Source organism: Phoenix dactylifera, chromosome 16 (genome assembly GCF_009389715.1).
Source record: "Phoenix dactylifera cultivar Barhee BC4 chromosome 16, palm_55x_up_171113_PBpolish2nd_filt_p, whole genome shotgun sequence".
Taxonomy (NCBI): Eukaryota; Viridiplantae; Streptophyta; class Magnoliopsida; order Arecales; family Arecaceae; genus Phoenix; species Phoenix dactylifera.
In genome coordinates this window covers 9,629,417-9,650,765 of record NC_052407.1, presented here as the reverse complement: position 1 = coordinate 9,650,765, position 21,349 = coordinate 9,629,417, and the positions used below count along the sequence as shown (strand labels likewise).

General features: G+C 38.8%; 4 protein-coding genes across 6 annotated transcripts; 3 read left to right on the top strand and 1 right to left on the bottom strand.

Moving 5' to 3' along the window:
* Positions 1-1,945: 1,945 nt before the first annotated feature.
* LOC103709821 (probable UDP-arabinose 4-epimerase 1) lies at positions 1,946-6,950 on the top strand. 2 transcript variants are annotated; one of them, XR_005506527.1, is made up of 11 exons: positions 1,946-2,094; positions 2,928-3,082; positions 3,496-3,620; positions 3,932-4,045; positions 4,193-4,300; positions 4,397-4,488; positions 5,145-5,286; positions 5,548-5,642; positions 5,755-5,884; positions 6,016-6,218; positions 6,472-6,622. XR_005506527.1 is itself a non-coding variant. In XM_008795329.4 (11 exons), the coding sequence occupies exons 2-11, from the start codon at positions 3,022-3,024 to the stop codon at positions 6,711-6,713; spliced, it is 1,254 nt and encodes a 417-aa protein (XP_008793551.2). In that variant the 5' UTR covers positions 1,946-2,094; positions 2,928-3,021; the 3' UTR covers positions 6,714-6,950. The 2 variants fall into 2 exon arrangements, 1 of the variants encoding a protein (XP_008793551.2); XM_008795329.4 differs by having other exon boundaries at positions 6,074-6,218; positions 6,472-6,950.
* A 1,245-nt stretch (positions 6,951-8,195) lies between these two features.
* Positions 8,196-10,771, top strand: LOC103709820 (pentatricopeptide repeat-containing protein At4g02750-like). Its single transcript, XM_008795327.4, has one exon. It carries the CDS (start codon positions 8,456-8,458, stop codon positions 10,691-10,693), a length of 2,238 nt encoding a protein of 745 aa, XP_008793549.2. The 5' UTR covers positions 8,196-8,455; the 3' UTR covers positions 10,694-10,771.
* A 1,252-nt stretch (positions 10,772-12,023) lies between these two features.
* LOC103709851 (pentatricopeptide repeat-containing protein At3g53360, mitochondrial-like) lies at positions 12,024-14,069 on the bottom strand. Its single transcript, XM_008795374.2, has one exon. The coding sequence runs from the start codon at positions 14,067-14,069 to the stop codon at positions 12,024-12,026; it is 2,046 nt and encodes a 681-aa protein (XP_008793596.2).
* Positions 14,070-16,172: 2,103 nt separating this feature from the next.
* Positions 16,173-21,335, top strand: LOC103709819 (lipoyl synthase 1, chloroplastic). Of its 2 annotated transcripts, none has more exons than XM_008795326.3 (7): positions 16,173-16,867; positions 17,721-17,902; positions 18,191-18,281; positions 18,469-18,626; positions 19,945-20,116; positions 20,200-20,310; positions 20,813-21,335. In XM_008795326.3, the coding sequence occupies exons 1-7, from the start codon at positions 16,526-16,528 to the stop codon at positions 20,849-20,851; spliced, it is 1,095 nt and encodes a 364-aa protein (XP_008793548.2). In that variant the 5' UTR covers positions 16,173-16,525; the 3' UTR covers positions 20,852-21,335. The 2 variants fall into 2 exon arrangements, with proteins under 2 accessions (XP_008793548.2, XP_008793547.2); XM_008795325.3 differs by having other exon boundaries at positions 16,178-16,867; positions 20,796-21,335.
* Positions 21,336-21,349: the final 14 nt, after the last annotated feature.

Genomic DNA, 21,349 nt, shown 5'->3' with positions numbered 1-21,349 from the left:
GATACAAAAGTACTATTATTATCGATTTACGACACTTATTTATGCTAAAGAAGTGGGGCAATATATAAACTTACAATCTTAATAATTTATGATTATATAAATAATATAATATTTAAATTTTCTTAAATATAATTAAATAAATAATTTTACAAATTAATTATATATGAATTAATTTATTCATACATATTAATTATATAAATATGTAATTAATTTAGAATTTAATTTAAGTAGTTAATTAATTATTATACAACTAGTTAACTAAAAATAGTGAATATAAATAGAAAAATAGAAGTGGTGTTAGAGTTTTGTCAAAAAATTAGTACGGGATAATTTTAACAACGTAGAAATCCATCTCTTATATGCTTCATTCTTCCTTCCTTACATCATTCCAATTTAGAAGGGTACAAATTGGTGGACCAAAATGGATGGACAATCTCTCTTTTTCATTTGTCTTTTTTAAATTTTTTTGAATCAAACGGTGGATGAAGGCCATCCATCCTCTCTCTCATAACCCCAACCAAATATAAGGTAAAGAAAAAAAATAATATAATATTTACTTATAATATATATACATACATATATATATATATATATATATATATATATATATATATATATATATATATATATATATATATATATAATGTTTCTAAGTGATTATCATAGTCCTATCTTTCTCTTATATCGGCTATGAGCCCTAACTTTTATCCACATACATACGTACATGCACACATACATATATACATACATACATATATATATATATATACTAAAATTTTATTTTTCATGTTTCATAAATGTTATGCCTTTGTACATATGGCGTAAAATATTCAATCATGCGAAGTGAGATTCCAATAGGAAAGACGCTAAACATCAACATCTAATTTTTCTTACCAATAATAGGGTGGTCTACAAATGTTGACTTGGTGTTGTAGAATGACATGACTATGAGTAACGCTCCTCCATCCCCTTGTTTATTTCACCAACCGCATATCACATAAAAGATCGGAGAACTTTTACCAAAAAGAAAAAGGGGAACCGAACAAGGTAGGTAATAGTACCCTTGTAGATGTTGTGCTTCAACTATCATCCTTTTTATGATAATATCAAAAAAAGAAAACCATATATCCTTTTATCACAACCTTGTAAAATGTTTGCATATAAGGATCAATAAGAAGATACCTGGTTTATTAGGTGAGTCTTTCGAGTGAGATTCTAAAACATTTTCTTGTTGTGAATAGGATATAACAATAATAAACTTGATATTTTTTTAAGGATACCTTAAACAATAAAATGCATAAGAGAGTGCTTAATAGATTCTTTCAAATTATGAAAAGTTGCACATCTCCATGGTGAGGAAGCATCAAGCACAGTTCATTGGGACTATCAGTCATGGGAAAGCAAATTGATGAAGAACATCTGAGTCGACGCAAACATAATTCATCTAAGTGGAGCTTCCTAAACTAACTATATCCTATTTAACAACAGCAAAATGAATTATATCGCAAGTTATTGTGGCCACCATAAGAATATATACGCATCGAGGAACCTCACAAGCTTCAAACTCATTCTCCGAATGAATTTAAGAGACCAAATATAATTCATGGAATGTGCAATCCCGCCTATTTATCCATCCAAATACCAATTGCAGTCACAATTAGTTATAAGTAAAATACTTACATGGCAAAAATTGAGAAGGGGCCCATTACTAAACTTTTCTATACAAAGTTAGTTCAAAACATGAAGATGACTCCATGACATGCATCATGCCACCTAAGCTCAGCAGGTTTCAATTTATTTAATTGTATGGGAAAATAATTAAAAGAAAGAAATATTAAATAAAAAAGGAAAAAAGTGGGGGATGCCAAAAGTCCAAAGACAACGAAAGCGGGACCCGCTTCCGAAATTTATTTGCCGTCGTATGAACCATGGAGAAGGTGCCGCGAACCCAGCGGAATCAATTCCTTTGCTCTCTTTTTTTTCTCTCTCTCTCACACACACACCTCAAAAGGACCTCCGCGCCGAGGTTCCAACGCCCACCTCCCATATCTCCATCTCTTCGCCCCTGTTCCCCTGTGACTCCCCAGTTCCCAGGTACTGCAGTTCGCCTCTCATGTTGAAAGTTTAAACGATTTCTTACCTTTTTCATTGCCTTGTGGGGATGAGATTTTGGTTCCACGATCTGCTCTCTTCTGGGTTCGCTAAAATTTTGTTTTTATTCCCTCACTTTCTTCACTTTCATTTTTGTGATATTTGTCGGAACTCATTTATTTGCTGGGGAGATCGCAGAATTGGATGGGGTTTTACTTTTAGGGGTGTTACTGAGGTTAAAGGTGGTGCCTTTTTTTAATTTTGTATGGTTTTGGGTTCCATGTTATATTGGAAAAATCGAGTTTTGGGGAAACTTATTGTGATCGTTTTTGACCTTTTGTTCTTTCATTAGATCATGCCTTACTTGGTTGCTTTCAGGTGTCCTTTACGCTTTAGCTGACATTGTTTGAATTACTTTGGTTGCTGAATTTATTTGGTTGCTTTCAGGTGTCCTCTTTTTTGGCAATTATGTAATGGTTTCTTTCTCTTCTACTGACTGCTGTAACATGATCATATGTGAGATCTGTTCGTAGACGCTTGCATTGTTTTTTTTTTTTTTAAAAAAAAATTATTTTTTGAGATCTTAAGGGTTCTGGGCCATGCTAATTTTCTTGGTATTCTTTTTTTTTTATTTCTTATTTTCGCAGATGTCTCTAGGGAAATCGCCTTAGGCTCCTCCATAATTGAAATTTTAGGGTCCGATTATCTTAATAATTTATTTTAGGAATTTGCATGCTTTTGCCTTTACCTCTGATTTTAGCGTCTTAAGCCCCTTTTTTGAAGATTGAAGTTTGAACATCTAGGATTGATCTCTGGTGGTGTTTTTGTTGGCACAGATTTTTGTTTGGCTAAAAATTTGCTTCACAAAGGAGAAGGAGTTTTATCTCACGAGACGTGTTCAATTTCATTGGACTGAGAGACTTTGCTAGAATGCTACCAGCCAACCGGAGCAGACCTGGGACTAGGTCTGTCAGACCTTGGTCCTTTTCAGGTTCGGCTTGATCCCTACTATTGTTTGTTGTTGGCTATTTAACTTGCATTTTGATCTAAGTTGATAATTCTGGTTTCATGAAATTGAGTTTTCATGTTTTGACTAATGATGCCTTTGCGCTTATTAATTTCCTTTTTAGCCGAGCAAATTTGCGCTTCTAGTGCTTCCAACATTTTATGATTTCTGCAAATTTAATATCTGTATGGTTGAAACCTACTCTTCCATTTCCTTCTTCAAGCTGTTTATGGTTTGTGCTCCAAAAGAACTGATATCGTTGTATTTTTCGCGTATAGTTAAGTACTTGGGAAGAGCAGCTAATTTTGAGCATCTTCATTTGCAAGCATGAGGATATTCTTTGCTGTCTCTTCTACTTGGTTGAATTCTTTGTTAATATTATTCTTATTCTTTCTCAGAAATGGACTACTCCGATCCAAAACGCAAGCCTCATTTTCTCAATAAAATTCTTGTGGCTGCTGTTCTGACAGTCATGTGCATACTTGTGCTGAAACAAACTCCTTGTTATAGAGAAATAAGCCCGGTACATATTTTAACTCCATCCTGTTGTCCTTGTGCCTATTGGTATCAGAATCTTTTGGTATGTTAATCTTTTGTTGCCGTCTATGCAATTAGAGTTGCTGCATAATTATTTTAAAAGCATCCTTAGATTTTTTTTTCCTAAGGCCAGGATTTGGCCAGCAGCAGAAGCTGTTTAAATTATATATTAGGGACGTCATAATACACGACTGCATAAAAGTTGTTCCTGAATGGTAGCAATATAAAGTCCTGTCTTATGCTTCTCTTTTTTATGTTTCCCTGATAGCTTATTTGGTTGATCTTGCATCTTCTTAGTTCTCCATCCACGAACGTGGGGTGACGCATGTCTTAGTAACAGGAGGTGCTGGCTATATAGGCTCACATGCTGCACTTCGACTATTAAAGGACTCATATCGAGTGACTATAGTGGTAATTCGCTATTATTAGCATATGTAATTGATCTTTCTTTCTTTCTTTTTTCTTTTCATTCTTCTCTGCTCTCTTATTGTTTTAAATCAAAGCTTAGGTACTCTTTTCTCCTGTAAATCACTAATCTTTCTTATTCAAATATGGCAGGATAATCTTTCTAGGGGAAATATTGGGGCCATTAAGGTTCTCCAGGAACGATTCCCAGAGCCTGGAAGACTTCAATTTATATATGCTGATCTAGGAGATGCAAAAGCTGTATGTTATCACATGCCTTTCGATTATCCTTTTTTTGATAAAAATTTATTGTTGCCAGAATGGACTTAAGAGTTTGACTTTTTAATCAATGTTCAGGTTAAACAAATATTTGCGGAAAATGCAATTGATGCTGTTATGCACTTTGCAGCTGTGGCTTATGTGGGTGAAAGCACGCTAGAACCTCTTAGGTATGCTGTTTTTTTTATATTCCTTATGAAGTTTATTTGACATCATAAGGTTAGCAAACAATTGGGATGGATTGTTTCTTTGGTTCATTCAATCCTTATAATTTGGTGGTTTGGTTCATTCAATCCTTATAATTTGGTGGAGGAGGGTATATTGGATTGAGCCACAAAATGAAGCTCCATGATTCTGTCTATCATATTTTTAAACAGCATGATGGTTGTTTAGTTGTAAACTGCAGACACCAGGCTTATTTTTTAGGATTAATTAAAAGATTTTTTTAGTTTCTTGTCAGCCATTTTTTTTTTATAAATTTGACATTATTTGTAGAAGATCATTGGTTTGTTGAAGCATATAGCGATTGGCTGTTCTTGTTGCATGGCATTAGAAGCTTTTTAATTGTTTGAAATGCTCTATGCTCCATATGTTGTGGGTCCTAATCCTTAAAATTGGACTGCATGTGAAATTTATTGCTGCATTCAGGATTGGCATCATGATTTCACCTGTCACCTCCCCCTAGTGATTTGATTACTTGTTTAAATTTGCTAATTTTAGTATCACGAGATACTGCAACTGATTGTTTATTGTGGATAAATCTAGATGTTGGAAATTCAGCATCAGTGCTACTAATTTCTTATTATCATATTCTATTTTTCAACAGGTACTATCACAATATAACATCGAATACTTTGACTGTGCTAGAAGCTATGGCAGCCTATGGTGTTAAAACCCTAATTTACTCTAGTACATGTGCAACTTATGGAGAGCCTGAAAAGATGCCCATCACAGAAGAAACTCCTCAGGTTATGTAGGAAATTATTTGAGTATTTGGTCAGATCGATTATGCATTGGAGTTTTTCCTTTCATTGGCTTAAAGTCATCTAGCTTTTTTAGAAAGAATATGAAATCATAGCGTGTTGTTACTTAAATCTCTTTTTTCTTTTAAGTTATTTCCAATTGTCAAACAATACGAAGCAGAATGTCTATAAGATAAACCATGCATTGAAAGATTGAGCTTTGTATTTTAGGTTCTTTGAACTGATTTTTTCTGTGCATGTGTGCAGTTTCCGATTAACCCATATGGGAAGGCTAAGAAAATGTCTGAGGACATCATTTTGGATTTCTCAAAGAAATCAAACATGGCCGTAATGATTTTAAGGTCTGTTGCTTCTGAAATATAAATGAAACCACTAAATCTGATGCCTATGTGAAGAAGAAATTGATTGCCTAATTGACAAAAATAGAGATTAAGTTCACATTTTTGCTTTCAGATATTTCAATGTCATTGGATCTGATCCAGAGGGAAGACTAGGCGAAGCTCCCAGACCTGAATTGCGAGAGCATGGACGTATTTCTGGTGCATGCTTTGATGCAGCTTTAGGAATTATTCCAGGTCTGAAGGTACGGTGGTTACTTATTCTCTTCATATAAAGATGCAGTATACTGCTATTTCTAATCCTTCCGTCATATCTTGTGAAATTTGTTAGTAAAACAAGAGTTCCTAAGTGTATAACATTCAAGTACTTGTACAGAGAAGGAAATGGCATTATGTTCAGATTTGTTGCTGATGATATGTGGGCTGCCTTATAGGTTAAAGGAACTGACTATGAAACGCCTGATGGAACCTGTATACGAGACTATATTGATGTCACTGATCTTGTTGATGCTCATATGAAAGCCCTTGACAAGGCAGAACCAAATAAAGTTGGCATATACAATGTCGGAACAGGAAAAGGTCCCCTTATGCCATTTTTTCTTCTCTCCTTTTTGCATTTACATTTCCAGTGGTCTTCTGGACTGCATATCTTAATAATTATTGAGCATTGTACTTATGTTTCTTAGTTTTGTTTTATTGAGATTTCTGTTAAATTCTTATTTGCAAGTTTTTTTTTTCTTTTCTAAATAATAGACTCTTGAATTAGATGTCACCATAAATGGATATTAGTTCTATCCAGTAATTTCTAACTTCATTTTGCATTACTGATCAGGTAGATCAGTAAGAGAGTTTGTGGAAGCATGCAAGCAAGCAACTGGGGTTGACATTAAGGTTGATTACCTTAGCCGCCGTCCCGGCGATTATGCTGAAGTTTATAGTGACCCGTCCAAGATAAATCGTGAATTGAACTGGACAGCAAAACACACAGACCTTCTGGAGAGCCTTGGTGTTGCATGGAGATGGCAGAAAGAACATAGGAATGGCTATGGTTCGCCACGGGCTATGGCTTCCTGATATGGCTCTTTGCACCATCTTTATTTGTATCGAAATTTATAAGCTCTTCCTTGATCTATGGCTCTTTAGTTAGAAGAGTGGTGGTAATGAGGCGCATAGAAGGATTCATCTATTTGGTTGTAGGAGCAGTTCATTTATTATTTTTACATATGTAACATGGTGGTAGGAGCTGTTCATTTCTTATTTTTACGTGGACAACAAATTTAATAAAGATTGAAGCTGATGGCCATCCTCGTATTTGTATTGTTCTTGCTAATTAATGGTAACTGGTGGAGTGGCATCTTTCAACTTTGTTTCGAAGTTTTATTTAATTTGAAGTTTCTGGTGTGCTCTTTCAGGGAGCATGCATCCTCTTTATTATGCTCTAGCGGCATCGATGAGGTTTCTTAGGGAAACATAACAGATCGATGAGCGCAAGGCATTCACGATATCTGGTGTGGTCCTTGGTATTTCCAACAATCTAAGAACTGCTGCTTCTTGTTGAAGCTTAAAGAACTAGAGATAAGAACTCGACTCGTAAGCATCTGTTGGTCTGGAAGGTATTACATTCATTGATTGTTGACCATGAAAAACAAATTAATTCTTCAATAGGCTTTAAGCACTCTGAAAAATGAGATGTGAAGGATTGGTGCTTGTCGCTAGACATTCATTGAATTTGTCGATTTTTATGAAAAACAAGTTCATTACTCAAATAGGCATTGGATTTTGTGAATGCCACTCAACAGCCAAAGGCCCTGAATTCACTGAAAAATGAGATTGGAAGAATTGATGGTTGTTGGTAGCTTGGAGACTTGCAGAAGACATGCATGTGCTTGCATCATGAAAATTCGGCCAATAGAAGGGGCTAAAAGATGCCAAGAAGAAACTTTCTAAGGATGGATATGAACCCATAGTGCTAGATCACAATTTTTTTTTTTTTTTTTTTTGGTACAATGGCAGCTTTCATAGACAGATGTAAGTATGGCCAACAAAATCAGAAAAGAAAAGACAACATAAAGGCTGAAGCACGGACACGTAGTTGTCGTAGATGAAGCCATAGGAGTGCAACACCATATAGTGCAGTGCAGCACTCGATGGTTGCTATCAGAACGTAGATTGTCGTCTGGCAAGATGTGTCGTATATGATATGTAAAGCCGTCTTGTTTAATGACCGTCCAGTGTCTTGTCTGATAGAAACCATTGAATGCTGCACAGCACCCTGCGGTGCAAACAGTGCGCTGCAGAGGATCCATGCTCAATGATATTGGCACGGCACTGAAACATCCTAATTAACAATGTCAGCAATTTAAGCATGTATTTAGCAGCTGAGCATAAATGGGAATAGGGATGCTTGCTAGCATTGTTAAAATTAGAGAAGCAGCATGATAATGCTTTGGCCCTATGGGCTGCCAAAGTGTTAAAATTAGACAAAGCAATATGATGCATTGGCCCCATGGTGACTCAGACATAACTCTCTCTCTCTCTCTCTGTGTGTGTGTGTGTGTGTGTCTGTCTGTCTGTGAGTTGTGCCAAATAATATAGCTGTACTGCATCAGGCTTTAAGAATGGGAGCAGATGGCAGCATTCATTTAGATTTGTCGGTGACGGGTCAAAAGATGATAAGGACAGCCATGGCGTCTTAGATTTACTTTACCGTTAATCCAGCCCAGTGTCTTTTTTTACCGTTATATTTCAAATTTTGGACCCACGTAAAGAAACCCTCTACTGCCTTTAGACAAGCGACCAAACGCCTTCACCTCCAAATGAATTCCACCCTCAAGTCCGTGGGCGAGAGGGGGAGACTCGTCTTCAATCAAAATGTAAAGCTTACGCAGCTCGCGAGATCCGGCCGACTCGAAGAAGCCGTCAAAATCTTTGATGGAATGACAAGTCGAAACACTGTGACCTATAACTCCATGATCTCGGCGTATGCCAAGAATGGTAGAATAGCCGAAGCGAGGCGTCTCTTCGATCGGATGCCCTTCAGGAACTTGATTTCATGGAACACCATGATTGCCGGATTCTCCCATAATGACTGTGTTCAGGAGGCATTCGAATTGTTCGAAAGAATGCCCAAAAGGGACGTCTTTTCATGGACTTTGATGATTTCTTGTTACGCGCGGAATGGGGAATTGGGGAAGGCAAGGTGCCTCTTTGATCGAATGCCTGGAGAGAAGAGTTCGGTTTGTTATAATGCAATGGTCTCGGGTTATGCGAAGAATAGGAGATTCGAAGATGCCATCAAGTTATTGAATGAGATGCCGTATCGGGACTTGGTTTCATGGAACTCGGTGCTTGCAGGGTACACGCAGGATGAACAGGTGGGACTGGCTTTGAAGTTTTTTGAGGACATGCCAGAGAGGGATGTATTCTCATGGAACTTAATGGTTGATGGCTTTGTTCGAATTGGTGATATGGACACAGCGTTGGAGTTCTTTAGAAGGATTCCTTGCCCAAATGTTGTCTCATGGGTGACGATGCTCAATGGTTACTGCAGGAGTGGTCGGATCATTGAGGCTAGAAGGCTATTTGATCAAATGCCAGAGAGGAATGTGGTCTCCTGGAATGCAATGATTGCAGGATATGTGCAGAGTTTGCAAATAGAAGAGGCTAGTAGGTTGTTCATGGAGATGCCAGAGAGAAACTCAGTATCCTGGACAACAATGATTAGTGGATTTGTTCGTGTTGGGAAGCTTAAAGATGCGAGGGAACTGCTTGATAGGATGCCTTTTAAAAATGTTGCAGCGCAGACTGCAATGATCAATGGGTATGTTCGGAGTAACAGAATGGATGATGCTCATCAACTTTTTGAGCAAATCAGCACACGAGATGTTGTATGTTGGAATACAATGATCTCTGCCTATGCACAATGTGGAAGAATGGATGAAGCTATGCTATTATTCAAGAAGATGCCAAAAAAGGATGTTGTCTCTTGGAATACTATGTCCGCAGGGTATGCTCAAGAAGGGCGAATGGATGAAGCAGTTGGAATTTTCGAACAAATTAGTAAGAGAAATACAGTCTCATGGAATTCTATTATTTCTGGATTCACTCAAAATGGGTTCTATACAGAGGCACTTCGGTATTTTGTGTTGATGAGGAAGGAGGGCAAGAAACCTGATTGGTCTACATTTGCATGTGGCCTCAGTGCTTGCGCGAACCTTGCAGCTTTACAGGTCGGGAAGCAACTCCACCAACTTCTCCAGAAAAGTGGTCATGTCGATGATTTGTTTGCTGGTAATGCACTGATAGCTATGTATGCCAGGTGCGGAAGGATCTCGAGAGCGAGGCAAATCTTTGATGAGATGGGAGTGGTTGATCTTGTTTCATGGAATTCTTTGATTGCTGCTTATGCCTTGAATGGCTATGGAAGAGAGGCAGTCTCACTTTTTCAAGAGATGGAGACCAATGGGGTGAGGCCTGATGAGGTCACCTTTGTGAGTGTTCTATCAGCCTGCAACCATGCAGGAATAGTCGATGAAGGACTAGATTTGTTTAACGCCATAAGCAGAGCCTACTTAATTAGACCTGTGGCTGAGCATTACGCCTGTGTCGTCGACTTGCTTGGCCGAGCAGGGAGATTGGAAGAAGCATTCAAACTCGTGCAGGGAATGCCGATCAAGGCAACTGCTGGTATATGGGGTGCCTTACTTGGGGCTTGCCGGATACATAAGAATCCAGAGCTTGCGAATTTTGCTGCTGAGAAGCTATTTGAACTCGAACCCCACAAGACTTCAAACTATGTGCTGTTGTCAAACATACATGCTGAGGCAGGTAGATGGGATGAGGTTGAAAGAGTGAGGGTTTTGATGAAAGAGAGAGGAGTGCAGAAGCAACGTGGCTGCAGTTGGATTGAAATTAAGAACAACGTCTGTGCCTTTTCCTCTGATGATTCAACACAGCCAAGAACAGCAGAAGTGTGCACTGTTTTGGAGACATTGAATGCACAGATGAGAAATACAGGGCTTATGGCTGGTTCATGTCAAATAGAATGTGGATGACATTTGGGCTTAAATTCACAAGGATATTATCAATGCTTCTTGTTATTCTTCACCGAGAATGCTATGCTCTTAAATGAATTGAGTCAAAGGGATGAACCGGTCTGAGATCAGTGTGACTGACTTTTTTTGCAGTTGGGTTCAATATGATCACCATTGAACTTGTTACCTCTGCAAGCTCCATCCAGAATCACACATGCATATAGAGCTGCATAAATTGTTTCAAAGATATTCAAGTCTACTCACCATCTAATAGTGAGACCTCAGCGATCAGTTATGTTGATCACTGAAGGAGAAGAATCTGCTGGTTGAAATTTGAGACAAAGAATCAGAGATGAGAGCTACATGTGGGAGATCGGAGAATAACCATAACCATATTCATCCAGCCTTTCCCAACAATTTGGGGGTGGCATGAGATAATCATAAATAATATTGATTTTCTGGAGCACATTGTTTCTGTTTGTAAAATATGAGTAGAAATCATTTGAAAAATTACTCATGTAATTTGAAACCTTTATAAATTATTGCAGTACAATGAAAGCAGTCCTCTACCTTGAAATTTCATTACCAATCCATTTTTCTAGCATTGAGACCAAGGGATCAAAAATTTTCGATACAGGAAGAGTAACCTTGTACAATGTTATTTCTATCACCAATCTGTTGCCTCTTCAGACATAAAAAGGGTACCAAAAGACGTGGAGACCCGTTTTTCTCGTCAGCTCCTTACCTAAGGCTAGAATGTCCAGAACATTATCAGGCTAATCTTTTCCAAAGTAATTCTTTATAATCTACATTCTGAATGATGCTGGTTAAGGAGGGTCTTGGTATAGAGACATTTAATTCGATGATGAAACTGATTTCAGTTTCTCAATCCTCCACCTCTGTAAACAGTTCTCCAGCAGTTTGGTAGTATTGTGCTACCTAAGATCACCTAATATCTTGCATAGTTGCATACCGCACCGCACAAGATCATCTGCATGATTGTGATCTATGATCATCTTCTAGTGCGAGTGAGGCAACTGCCAGTGGCACATTTCCCTTTGTCGGAGAATGGAGAACACAAACTTCTTGTTCCTGTTCAATGTCATAATGGTTTTGCTCTCTGTCCCCATTCAATGTGATCTTCTCTTTGGTGTCTATACCTAAATGTTTCTTTTTTCATCAAATTCCTCCAGCTTGCAACATATCAAATACATCTTCTGAACACTCCTGGGCTTCAACCCAACTTCTTAGTTAACTCTTTGCCCCAGTAAATGTCATAATGGTTTTGCTGTCTGTCCCTGTGCAATGTGATCTTCTCTTTGGTGTATATACCTAAATGTTTCTTTATTCATCAAAATCCTCCAACTTGCAACATGTTAAATATATCTTCTGAATACTCCTGGGCTTCAATCCAACTTCTTCCAGGCTCCTTTTGCAGCCCTTGATCTTTCATCATAGCATGAAAGCGAGCCTTTGTATCCCACACACCCATGGAAGCATGAATACAAGATAATATGACGTAAGGGGAAGGCTCTTCTGGTCTCATCTGCAATATCTTTTTTGCCGCAAAGTTTGCAAGCTCTACATTTCCATGGACCTTGCATGATGCAAGCAAGGCTTCCCAAACCAACTGGTCTGGCTCCCAGGGCATCGCATCAATGAACTCCATGGCATCATGAAGCCTACCAGCACGGCCGAATAGGTCAACCATACAGGCATAGTGCTCCATTATGGGTTCCAATCCATACTCTGAGCTCATAAGTTCGAAGTACCTACAACCCTCAGCAATTAGGCCCACTCGACTGCAAGAGACTAATAGTCCAGTGAAAGTATAGCCATTGGGTCGAACACCTTCTTTCTGCATTTGGTTGAACAGTTCTAGAGCCTCTGTCTCATAACCATGCTGTGAATAACCTGCAATTAGGGCATTCCAAGAGACAATGTCTCTATTTGTCATGGAGTTGAAAACTCTTTTTGCCACTTCAATTCTTCCACACTTGGCATACATTGTTATAAGAGAATTCTCCACAGAGAGGTTGTCAACAATCTCCATTTTCACAATCCTTGAGTGTATCTGCTGACCCACCGAAAGGCTCACTGTTGTAGAACATGCCCGTATGGCACTGGTGATGCAAAAGATGGGTGGGCTCAGTCCTTCCTGAAGCATTTGCCTAAACAACAGGAGGGCTTCTTCCCCATAACCATTCTGACTATGGCATGTCAATATTGCTGACCAAGAGATCATATCCTTATCCCCCATCAACTGAAACACTCTCTGGGCCTTTCTAATTTCACCACATCTTCCATATAGTGTGATTAAAGCATTGCAAACTGATACATCTGATGTGAAACCTTTCCTCAGAGCATGACAATGGATCTCTTTTCCCATTCCTAATTCCTCCAGCATTGAACAAGCACCAATTACACTTGCGAACACAAATACATCCATCATAAACTTCTCCTCTATCATCTTACAGAACACATTGATTGCCTCTACATTAAATCCATTCTGCATGTAAGCCACTAGCAGCGAAGTTCGTGAAACCACATCATGGTTTATTCTGTCAGAGAGTCTAATAACTTCATCCGTTCCCCCACACCTCCCATACATTGCAATCAGAGCACTTCCCATAAGATCATCCACTTCAATCCCAAGCTTCACCATGCATCCATGTGCCTGCTTTGCTTGGCTTAGCTTCATAGGTTCATTGAAAGTCTTGACCAGACTAGCAAATGTCATGCCAACTGGCTGAATCCCCCTGCAGATCATGTCCTTGAAAAGCTTGAATGCATAATCCCATAATTGATGCTGCCCGCAATTGGCTAAGGAAGTGATCATAGCAGTCCAAGACACTACATCCTTATTTGGAGTCTGATCAAAGACGTTCCATGATTCTTTGACCTTCCCGCACTTGGAATACATGTCAATCAGTGCACCTGCCACAAATGTATCAGACTCGACTCCGAATTTAATTATGTCACAGTGGATTTGGACCCCTGTTCCTAAGTCATTAGCACGAGCACAACCCGTGACAATGCTGCCAAAAGTGAATTTGTTTGGGAGGAGACCATCTCCGTCCTCGCTCTCCGGAATTCTGCTACCTAGCATTTCTCTGAGCAGAAAGATGGCATCCTTGAGATTACCTATTTGAGCAAAGCCAGAAATCATCATAGACCAAGTGACAACATTCCTTTGGGGCATTACGTCGAACAGCTTGCGAGCATCGACGATCATCGATCGTGAAACATATGCATGGAGAAGGTTGTTGGAGAGGAAAGTGGAGCACAGGCAGCCCAGCTTATGAAAGAGGCCATGGACGGCTCTTGGGTCGATGGCCCGGCATTTGAGATAGGAGGAAAGCTTGTCTGGAAGACTGGGTGGTGGGGTGGACTCCATTGGATCAATGGGTTTGTGGAAAAGATGCCATCAGTTTCTTTTCATGGTTGAAACTGAAGTATGGCTTCTGGATTTGGTTGCAATTATGCTGATGGATTGGAGTGTGCTGGGACTGAGAAGATAGAGAGAGAGAGAGAGAGGGGCATTGGTGAGTTTAAAGTTGTCTTGGATGTGATCTAAGGCATTGGATTGCTTGCAACATTATAAGGCAATAAATTTGGCATGGGTTTAGCATTGAACTTGGAAGAAGGGCCCATGCAAGAGAAGGAATCCCATGGATAATCCAGTATAGTGGCTTGGGACTTTCTGGTAATCATAAGAAGTTTAAAAGCAGTTATTAACTACCAAGGTTGTAGCACAGATGAAACAGAGCTTTGTTTCTACTAGTGTGGTTTAGGTTCGAAACGCGCGCCGCCTGGACGCGCTCCGTGAGAGCGTTTCTGGTCTGCTGGTATGCTGGTGCTGGGGTGACGTACTTACACGTGAGTAACCATGGGTCGGAGAAAGTATGAGTATATTGTCTCCCCTCCCCCCATTTTTTTAGCAAAAAAAAAAAAAAAAGCAGTTATTATACATGGATGTTGGGAGGTCAAACATGCTGCTAATTGGATATGGGAGCAGTGCTGGGTAGATAAATATAGTGATCTCTTCTTTCTAATTTTCCTTAAGAGCTTTTAATTGTCTTGCTTGATGACCTCTCTATCCTTGTGTGGGCTTGGCCTACTATTTTTTGCAAGAAGGCATTCATATTATGTTTACCAATCTCTAAAATCTTTTTTAGTTTCTTATTAAAAAAGAAACTAAAAAAGTATCAATTAGTGGCTAATTGATGCTTTTTAAACTTTTTTGACCTAAGTGTAACTGATCCAAACTTAGAGAGATGTCCTCGTATTTTTTTTTTTAATACTGGCCAAATCATTTTACTTACAACTCATATAGGTTGCAAGTATATCTAAACAACAAATATGACAATAAGTCATATGTAAGTAGGGCTGCAAATAGGTCGGATCAGATCGGGTCCTGAGGGACCCCGATCCGACCCGATTTTTTTTTTGGGTCCTAATTTTGGACCTAAATTCGATCTGGTTGAAATTCGGATCGGGTCGGGTTGGGTCCATGCCTATAAATTTTGACCAGACGAGTCATTTGGGTCAGATCCGAGTCGGGTCCGAGTCTATGTATTTTTATATTCAAAGTTCCACTATATAATAGTAAGAAACTGACCCCAAAAAAAGGGGTCGGGTCGGATCCGGGTCCGAATCTATGTATTTTTATATTCAAAGTTCCACCATAGAATAGTAAAAAAACTGACCCAAAAAAATATGTCGGGTCAGATCCGGGTCAAAATTGGATGGACCCGACTTGACCTGAAAAATAGAATGGGTCCAAATTTAGAATCCAACCCAGCTCCGTGGGTCCTAAAATTCGAGTTGGGTCGGGTCGGGTCGACGAGTCGGGTCGACCCGACCCAACTCATTTACAGCCCTATATATAAGTTTCTTGACACTAATATTAGAGTCCTTAGATAGTCTCCTCTAATTAAAATTATCATCTTTCTATATTTTCCTTTTCTAAGTCTTTTATAAGTATTGTAGGTTGCACTCTTCTTCTTCTCCTTTCCTCCTCCTTTCCGCTTTCTCTCTCTAGGTTGAGAACGTTAAATTCTAATTTGTGGCAACACATGAGAATGATGTGCAATATCTAAGGTGCAATTATATTTGCCAATCACAGTCATCCATGTGTGGTGACCACAACTAAACAACATCCATCAAAATATCCACTTAAGAGGGATGTTTGTATGCACTATGGTAGGCCATACGGATCTGAATCGGACGGTATAGGATATATCGTACAGTACTGATTCGATATCGGTATTCAATATAGGTGACGTACCAATGCTTGGTATGCCAAAAAAATTTTCTATTGTACTGATATTATACTAATATAGTATTGATACGAAGTTCGATACCGAGACAACGAATCTCGGCGTGTGCTAGTTCGAGTAGCATTACTCTGTGCTTCTACATGGGACTGAATGCTTTGAAGCCTTTCACTCTGGGCTACAAAGGCACAAACTTTGGGTGGGTGGTCGTTTTGGTCTCACGTATAACCCTCCGACCTTGAACGCATGAGGATGCATGGCAAGCCTAGAGCGCTTCATGACGAAACGTGCGGTCCGTTTCACACGTGTAAACTTCTAATCGTGGGGTTCTTGTTTGCCGAATTCGGCTGCTGCCCGTCACCGGGACGGTGAAGGCGGAGTAACCTAGGTTTGAGAGGACTCGTATCAGCATCGGTTTCATCGCAATCGCCAAACCACCCACAATCAGTCCAACTTCAAATCGTTGATAACCCTTCTAGCCTCGATGTCCTCGTCCATGTCATTCTATTCGTTATTCTCCTTCGATCCATTCTAGGGTTTTAATCCTCTATTTCTCATCGTTCGAACAGTAATAATGTTTCAGAAATCGCTCGCCAATCCCTTGGTTTCGCCGATTCCAATCTGTTCTCCGAAGCCGAGATCCCAGAATTCCCCCAGATCTGCCTTTATTGTTCGATCTAATGCCGTGGATTCTTCGAAGAATTTGTTCGAGTCCCCGGCGATCTCGAAGGGGCCTGGGGGCCCGTATCCGGGAGGAATGGGACTGCACACGGGACGGAATCCGAGCGTGAGGAAGCCGGAGTGGTTGCGGCAGAGGGCGCCGCAAGGTGAGAAGTTTGCGAAGCTTCAAGAGTCTCTCTCCAAGTTGAAGCTGAATACTGTTTGCGTGGAAGCCCAATGCCCCAACATTGGAGAGGTCAAATGTTCTTTTTCCATTGATTTCTACCCCAAAATGCGCTTTTTTCTCTCTTTGTTGTGTGTTTGCTAGTTTTGGAATTAGGTCATGAATGGAGGTTTATGAGCTTCTGCTATTTTATTATCTGTAAACATATGTCTGTTCTTTAATTAGACTTTGGTGAATATGATAGATGTTTTTGACTTTAAGCCTTTTCTAATTCAGGAAAAATGGTACTTTATTGATGTTTTCATCTTCTTTTTGTAACTTCTATAGCTTTCTGTGGTGGCTAAAATGTTTGATTTGGTTTTTATTTAGGGCAGTTATGTTTTTTTTTTTTGCCCTTCTTTTGTACTTGTTTCAAGATATTGTTGTAGATGCTTGAGTAGTTCTTATTCACGGCAAGTTTAGAATTTCAGTGACTTAAACAAAGTGGAAGTGAAGGTATTGAGTAGACGGGATAAATGAAAGATATGCCTTGTTCTTTGATATGCTCTCGGTCCATAGTTTGTTCTTCGTTGATTAAAATTATTGCCATTGTAATGTTTCATGTTTATTTTCAAATACTTCACTAGAAATTTCCTTCTTTAATTTTATGAGCTTTTTTTTTGTTTCATGTTGTAAAGTTTTGTGGTCTTCTGTCATGGCTAGAAGGAGCAGGTGGGTTTTTCTTTCCTTTTCCTCCTTCATTATAAGAGTCTAATTGTAGCAATGTTGTGGAATAAAGAAGAATGCTTGTATCAAGCATGTATGTATTTTCTTGAATGCACTCCTTTTGCATGTGTGTATGTGTTTTTTAAAGTTACATGGAATCTGTTAGAAATAATATGCTTGACAAGCTGGCTCATCATGATTTGCTTTCTTTTGGGTGCAGTGTTGGAATGGAGGAGGAGGAGCAGGAGGAGAAGGGGATGGTATTGCAACTGCAACTATCATGCTTCTAGGGGATACCTGCACCCGTGGATGTAGATTTTGTGCTGTGAAAACAAGCAGAAACCCACCACCACCAGATGCTATGGAACCTGAAAACACAGCTAGGGCAATTGCAAGTTGGGGGTAGGCTTTTCTCTTCATGCTGAGATTATAGTCTTGCAGTAATTTAAAATTTGCTGATGTAAAATCGGTGCTTAAGAATCTAAGTTGTCTCTTGAGTGTTTGAACATCTTATAGCAACTGATTAAAGTGCTGTCCCCCTTAATACATTTTTGAAAAATAAGGTGCAATAAAAGTTGATGTACAAGGTTTCAGTTTCCAGATTTGTACCTGACCAAGTTTCATTAAAAAAAAAAAAACAGTTGCTTATAGAATTTTCAACAACTTGCTTTCTCTTTGTGTTTTTGGCAGTGTGGAATATATTGTATTGACTAGTGTTGATCGTGATGACCTTCCTGATGGTGGAAGTGGCCACTTTGCTAAGACAGTCAAAGCCATTAAGGTTCATTAACATACCTCAGTACCTCTTTCTTAATTAAGAAAAATAACTTTAATTTTTTTTGCATAGTTACTGCTAGGTTCGTAATGCATTCCTCCTATACAGATGATGCATGATGAGGTGAAGTTCCAATAGGTATCTGGGTTTTCTACAATTCATTTTACTGAAATGCTAGTTGGTTATTGTGCAGAACCTAAAGCCTGAAATTTTGGTCGAATGTTTAACTTCTGACTTTCGAGGCGATCTAGAGGCTGTGTCAACTTTGGTAAATTCTGGGCTAGACGTATTTGCCCACAACATCGAAACTGTTAGGCGCCTGCAGAGAATTGTTAGAGATCCTCGAGCAGGGTAAGAAGCACTCATGTTTCTACTATTAGGAATCATTATTTTTTTGGTTGAACTTCCAAAGTGCTTTGTTATGAAATAGTATCTAATTTTTATTGAAGTCTTCTATAAATAATCTAATATTTTTCATCTAATGTAGATGTTAACTTGTCTATACATTGTCTTGGATGAATCATCCTTTTCTCATGTGGTTAACCTTTTGATAGATAATTGAGAAATCTAAATTTTTTACCGTTGTCTCTGCCATATCCCCTTCCATTCTTCATAAAACTAATTAAAGTCAAATTTGTTGTCAACTCCTGCAGCTCGCCATTATGTGTCTACTTACCTATGGATTTCCCTCCATCTAATCTACCTCAGGAAAGCTACATTGGGTCCAACAAGAAATTTAAGCAAATGATGCAAACATGGGCAAAGTTCTCTTAACTTAGTAGTCTAAACAATCTTGTAGTCGTTTCAAAAAGTAGTTCCCTTGATTAACGTCCACTAAATTTGCAAGCAACGGTTTTGCTACCAAAGTCAAGAACTGGTGTCAGCCTCGATCCCTTTCATAGTTTGAGTTATTCAAAGAAGACGCACTGAAACTTTTTGTCTACCTGCATTCCCTAAAATGTAGGCTTTCCCTCGATTTCTCTACTTTCTATCTTTTTGGAAATAACAGGACTATAAAACCATCCAAAACATCCTTCAAGACTATCATATCTTCTGCAAAGCACTTAATCAAGTAACATGGACTGGCTGAACTTGGTTGCAGACTTGAACAGCTTCCTCTTGACTAGTTTTAAGGATTATGACGTGAGTTCTTGTAAATGTTACAAATTCATGCTTTATTTCTCGGAATTGCAATTCAAACTGCAGATCTTTCTTAAGACATACCATGCAGAAGGCTTCTGATTTTGAAGACATGGCACTAATTGTTGTAGTAAAAGATTGAATGGAATGGATCTATTGCCTTTAAAGTGGAAGATCAGGTCAAAGTGTCCCGGGAACTTTGATTTTACTGGGATCGATTTTTGCCCACCATATGTCAACTCACTGGTGACAGCTACGGTGGTTCTTTTCCCAGGATTTAATTTCTATTTTTAGTTTCTTTTCCCGGAGGTTCTACTTCCCACCCCCCCAACCCCGCCCAACCTAAAATAAAAAACCAACAAATGCATCAGAACAGATTCTTGTCATGGATCCTTTCTTTTATATATACTAGAGTATGACACGAGCAATGCTGAGACAGGAGCTTCACAAATGTTCCATTCCAGAATTTGTGTTATATAGTAGATTAGATATTCTAATAGCATTGACTATGTCATTGTTTCTGGGGCAGGTATGAGCAGAGCTTGTCTGTTCTGAAGCATGCAAAGCTTTGCAAGGAAGGGATGATTACAAAGTCCTCTATAATGCTAGGACTTGGAGAATCAGATGAGGAGGTTCAGGAAGCTATGGCTGATTTAAGGGCCATTGGTGTTGATATTCTGACTTTAGGACAGTATTTGCAGGTTAGATAGCAAGCAAGCAGTTCATTTCAATCAAGTTTTTTGTTCCTTTAATTAGCTGTTGTAAATGCTGAGAGCTTTTGCAGCCTACACCCTTGCACCTGACTGTCAAAGAATATGTGACTCCTGAGAAGTTTGCTTTCTGGAAGGATTATGGGGAATCTGTTGGTTTCCGTTATGTTGCCAGTGGACCAATGGTAAACCAATTCATACTTCATATTAGTTGGCTTGCTCCTTTTTTTTTTTAAGGGAAAAATTGGGTACCTTATATCTGTCAGAAAATTTATGCTCTGACTCATTCTTTTAACTAATGAACAAGTAATCATCTCGATGTACTCTTTTGAAGGTTAAAGTGAGCTGTTCAAAACAATAAAATCATTAACTAGTTGTTCATCTGTAACCATCTAGTTGTTTGATGCTTTTAGCACCTGAAATTATTTGCCCTTCTGAGTGACATGATTCGGTCTCAATGTCATCCATCATCTTTGGTGAACCCTTTTTACCCTGCCAAAGGGATAATGCAATAATTTCACTACACTGTGATTTCTTAATGCACTATATCTCTTAAAACTATTGATCTTCTCATCTTCAATTGTAACCTGCATGGAAACAAGTTTCAGTTCGTTCTTTCAAGTTCCTGTTTTTGCTTAAGAAACTTGGACTCCTTTGTTGGTAATTCTAGGTTCGGTCTTCCTATAGAGCAGGCGAGCTGTTTGTTCAAAAGTTGGCGAGAGGTAACAAGACAAAGGATGTACCCTGTGAATCTTAATCAGCACAGATGGCTGCTAGATTTTTGAGTGACAACTTCACATTGACATCCATGGCCTCGCAAATTACATCAGAAAACAATGCACTGGAGACTAGTAATGATGGATGCTAATCCACTAAAACAGTCTTGGTGGCAAGTAAGAGCTGTTGGAAGGTACTTAAATATGTTCAATTCTAGAGACCGCCTTTGGTTGATGGAAGAAAAACATGTTCATTTTTGTAGTGTACCATATAATACACAGCATGTGGAATTACAAAACTTATTCGAGTTTTTGTTCTTTGTCTTGATGCAAATTGTTTGGCTCTCTTAGCTGGCTTTAGTCAGAGAAAGTGAGAAAAGTGAGATGGAGGTTCTTGAGAGTTGAGATTATTGAATTGCTTAAATTCTCTTATTGTGTTTTTAAGCCACATTATTCCAGCAAAATGAGGTGAAATACCAATTCTTTTATTTAAATAATTGCAATTGTG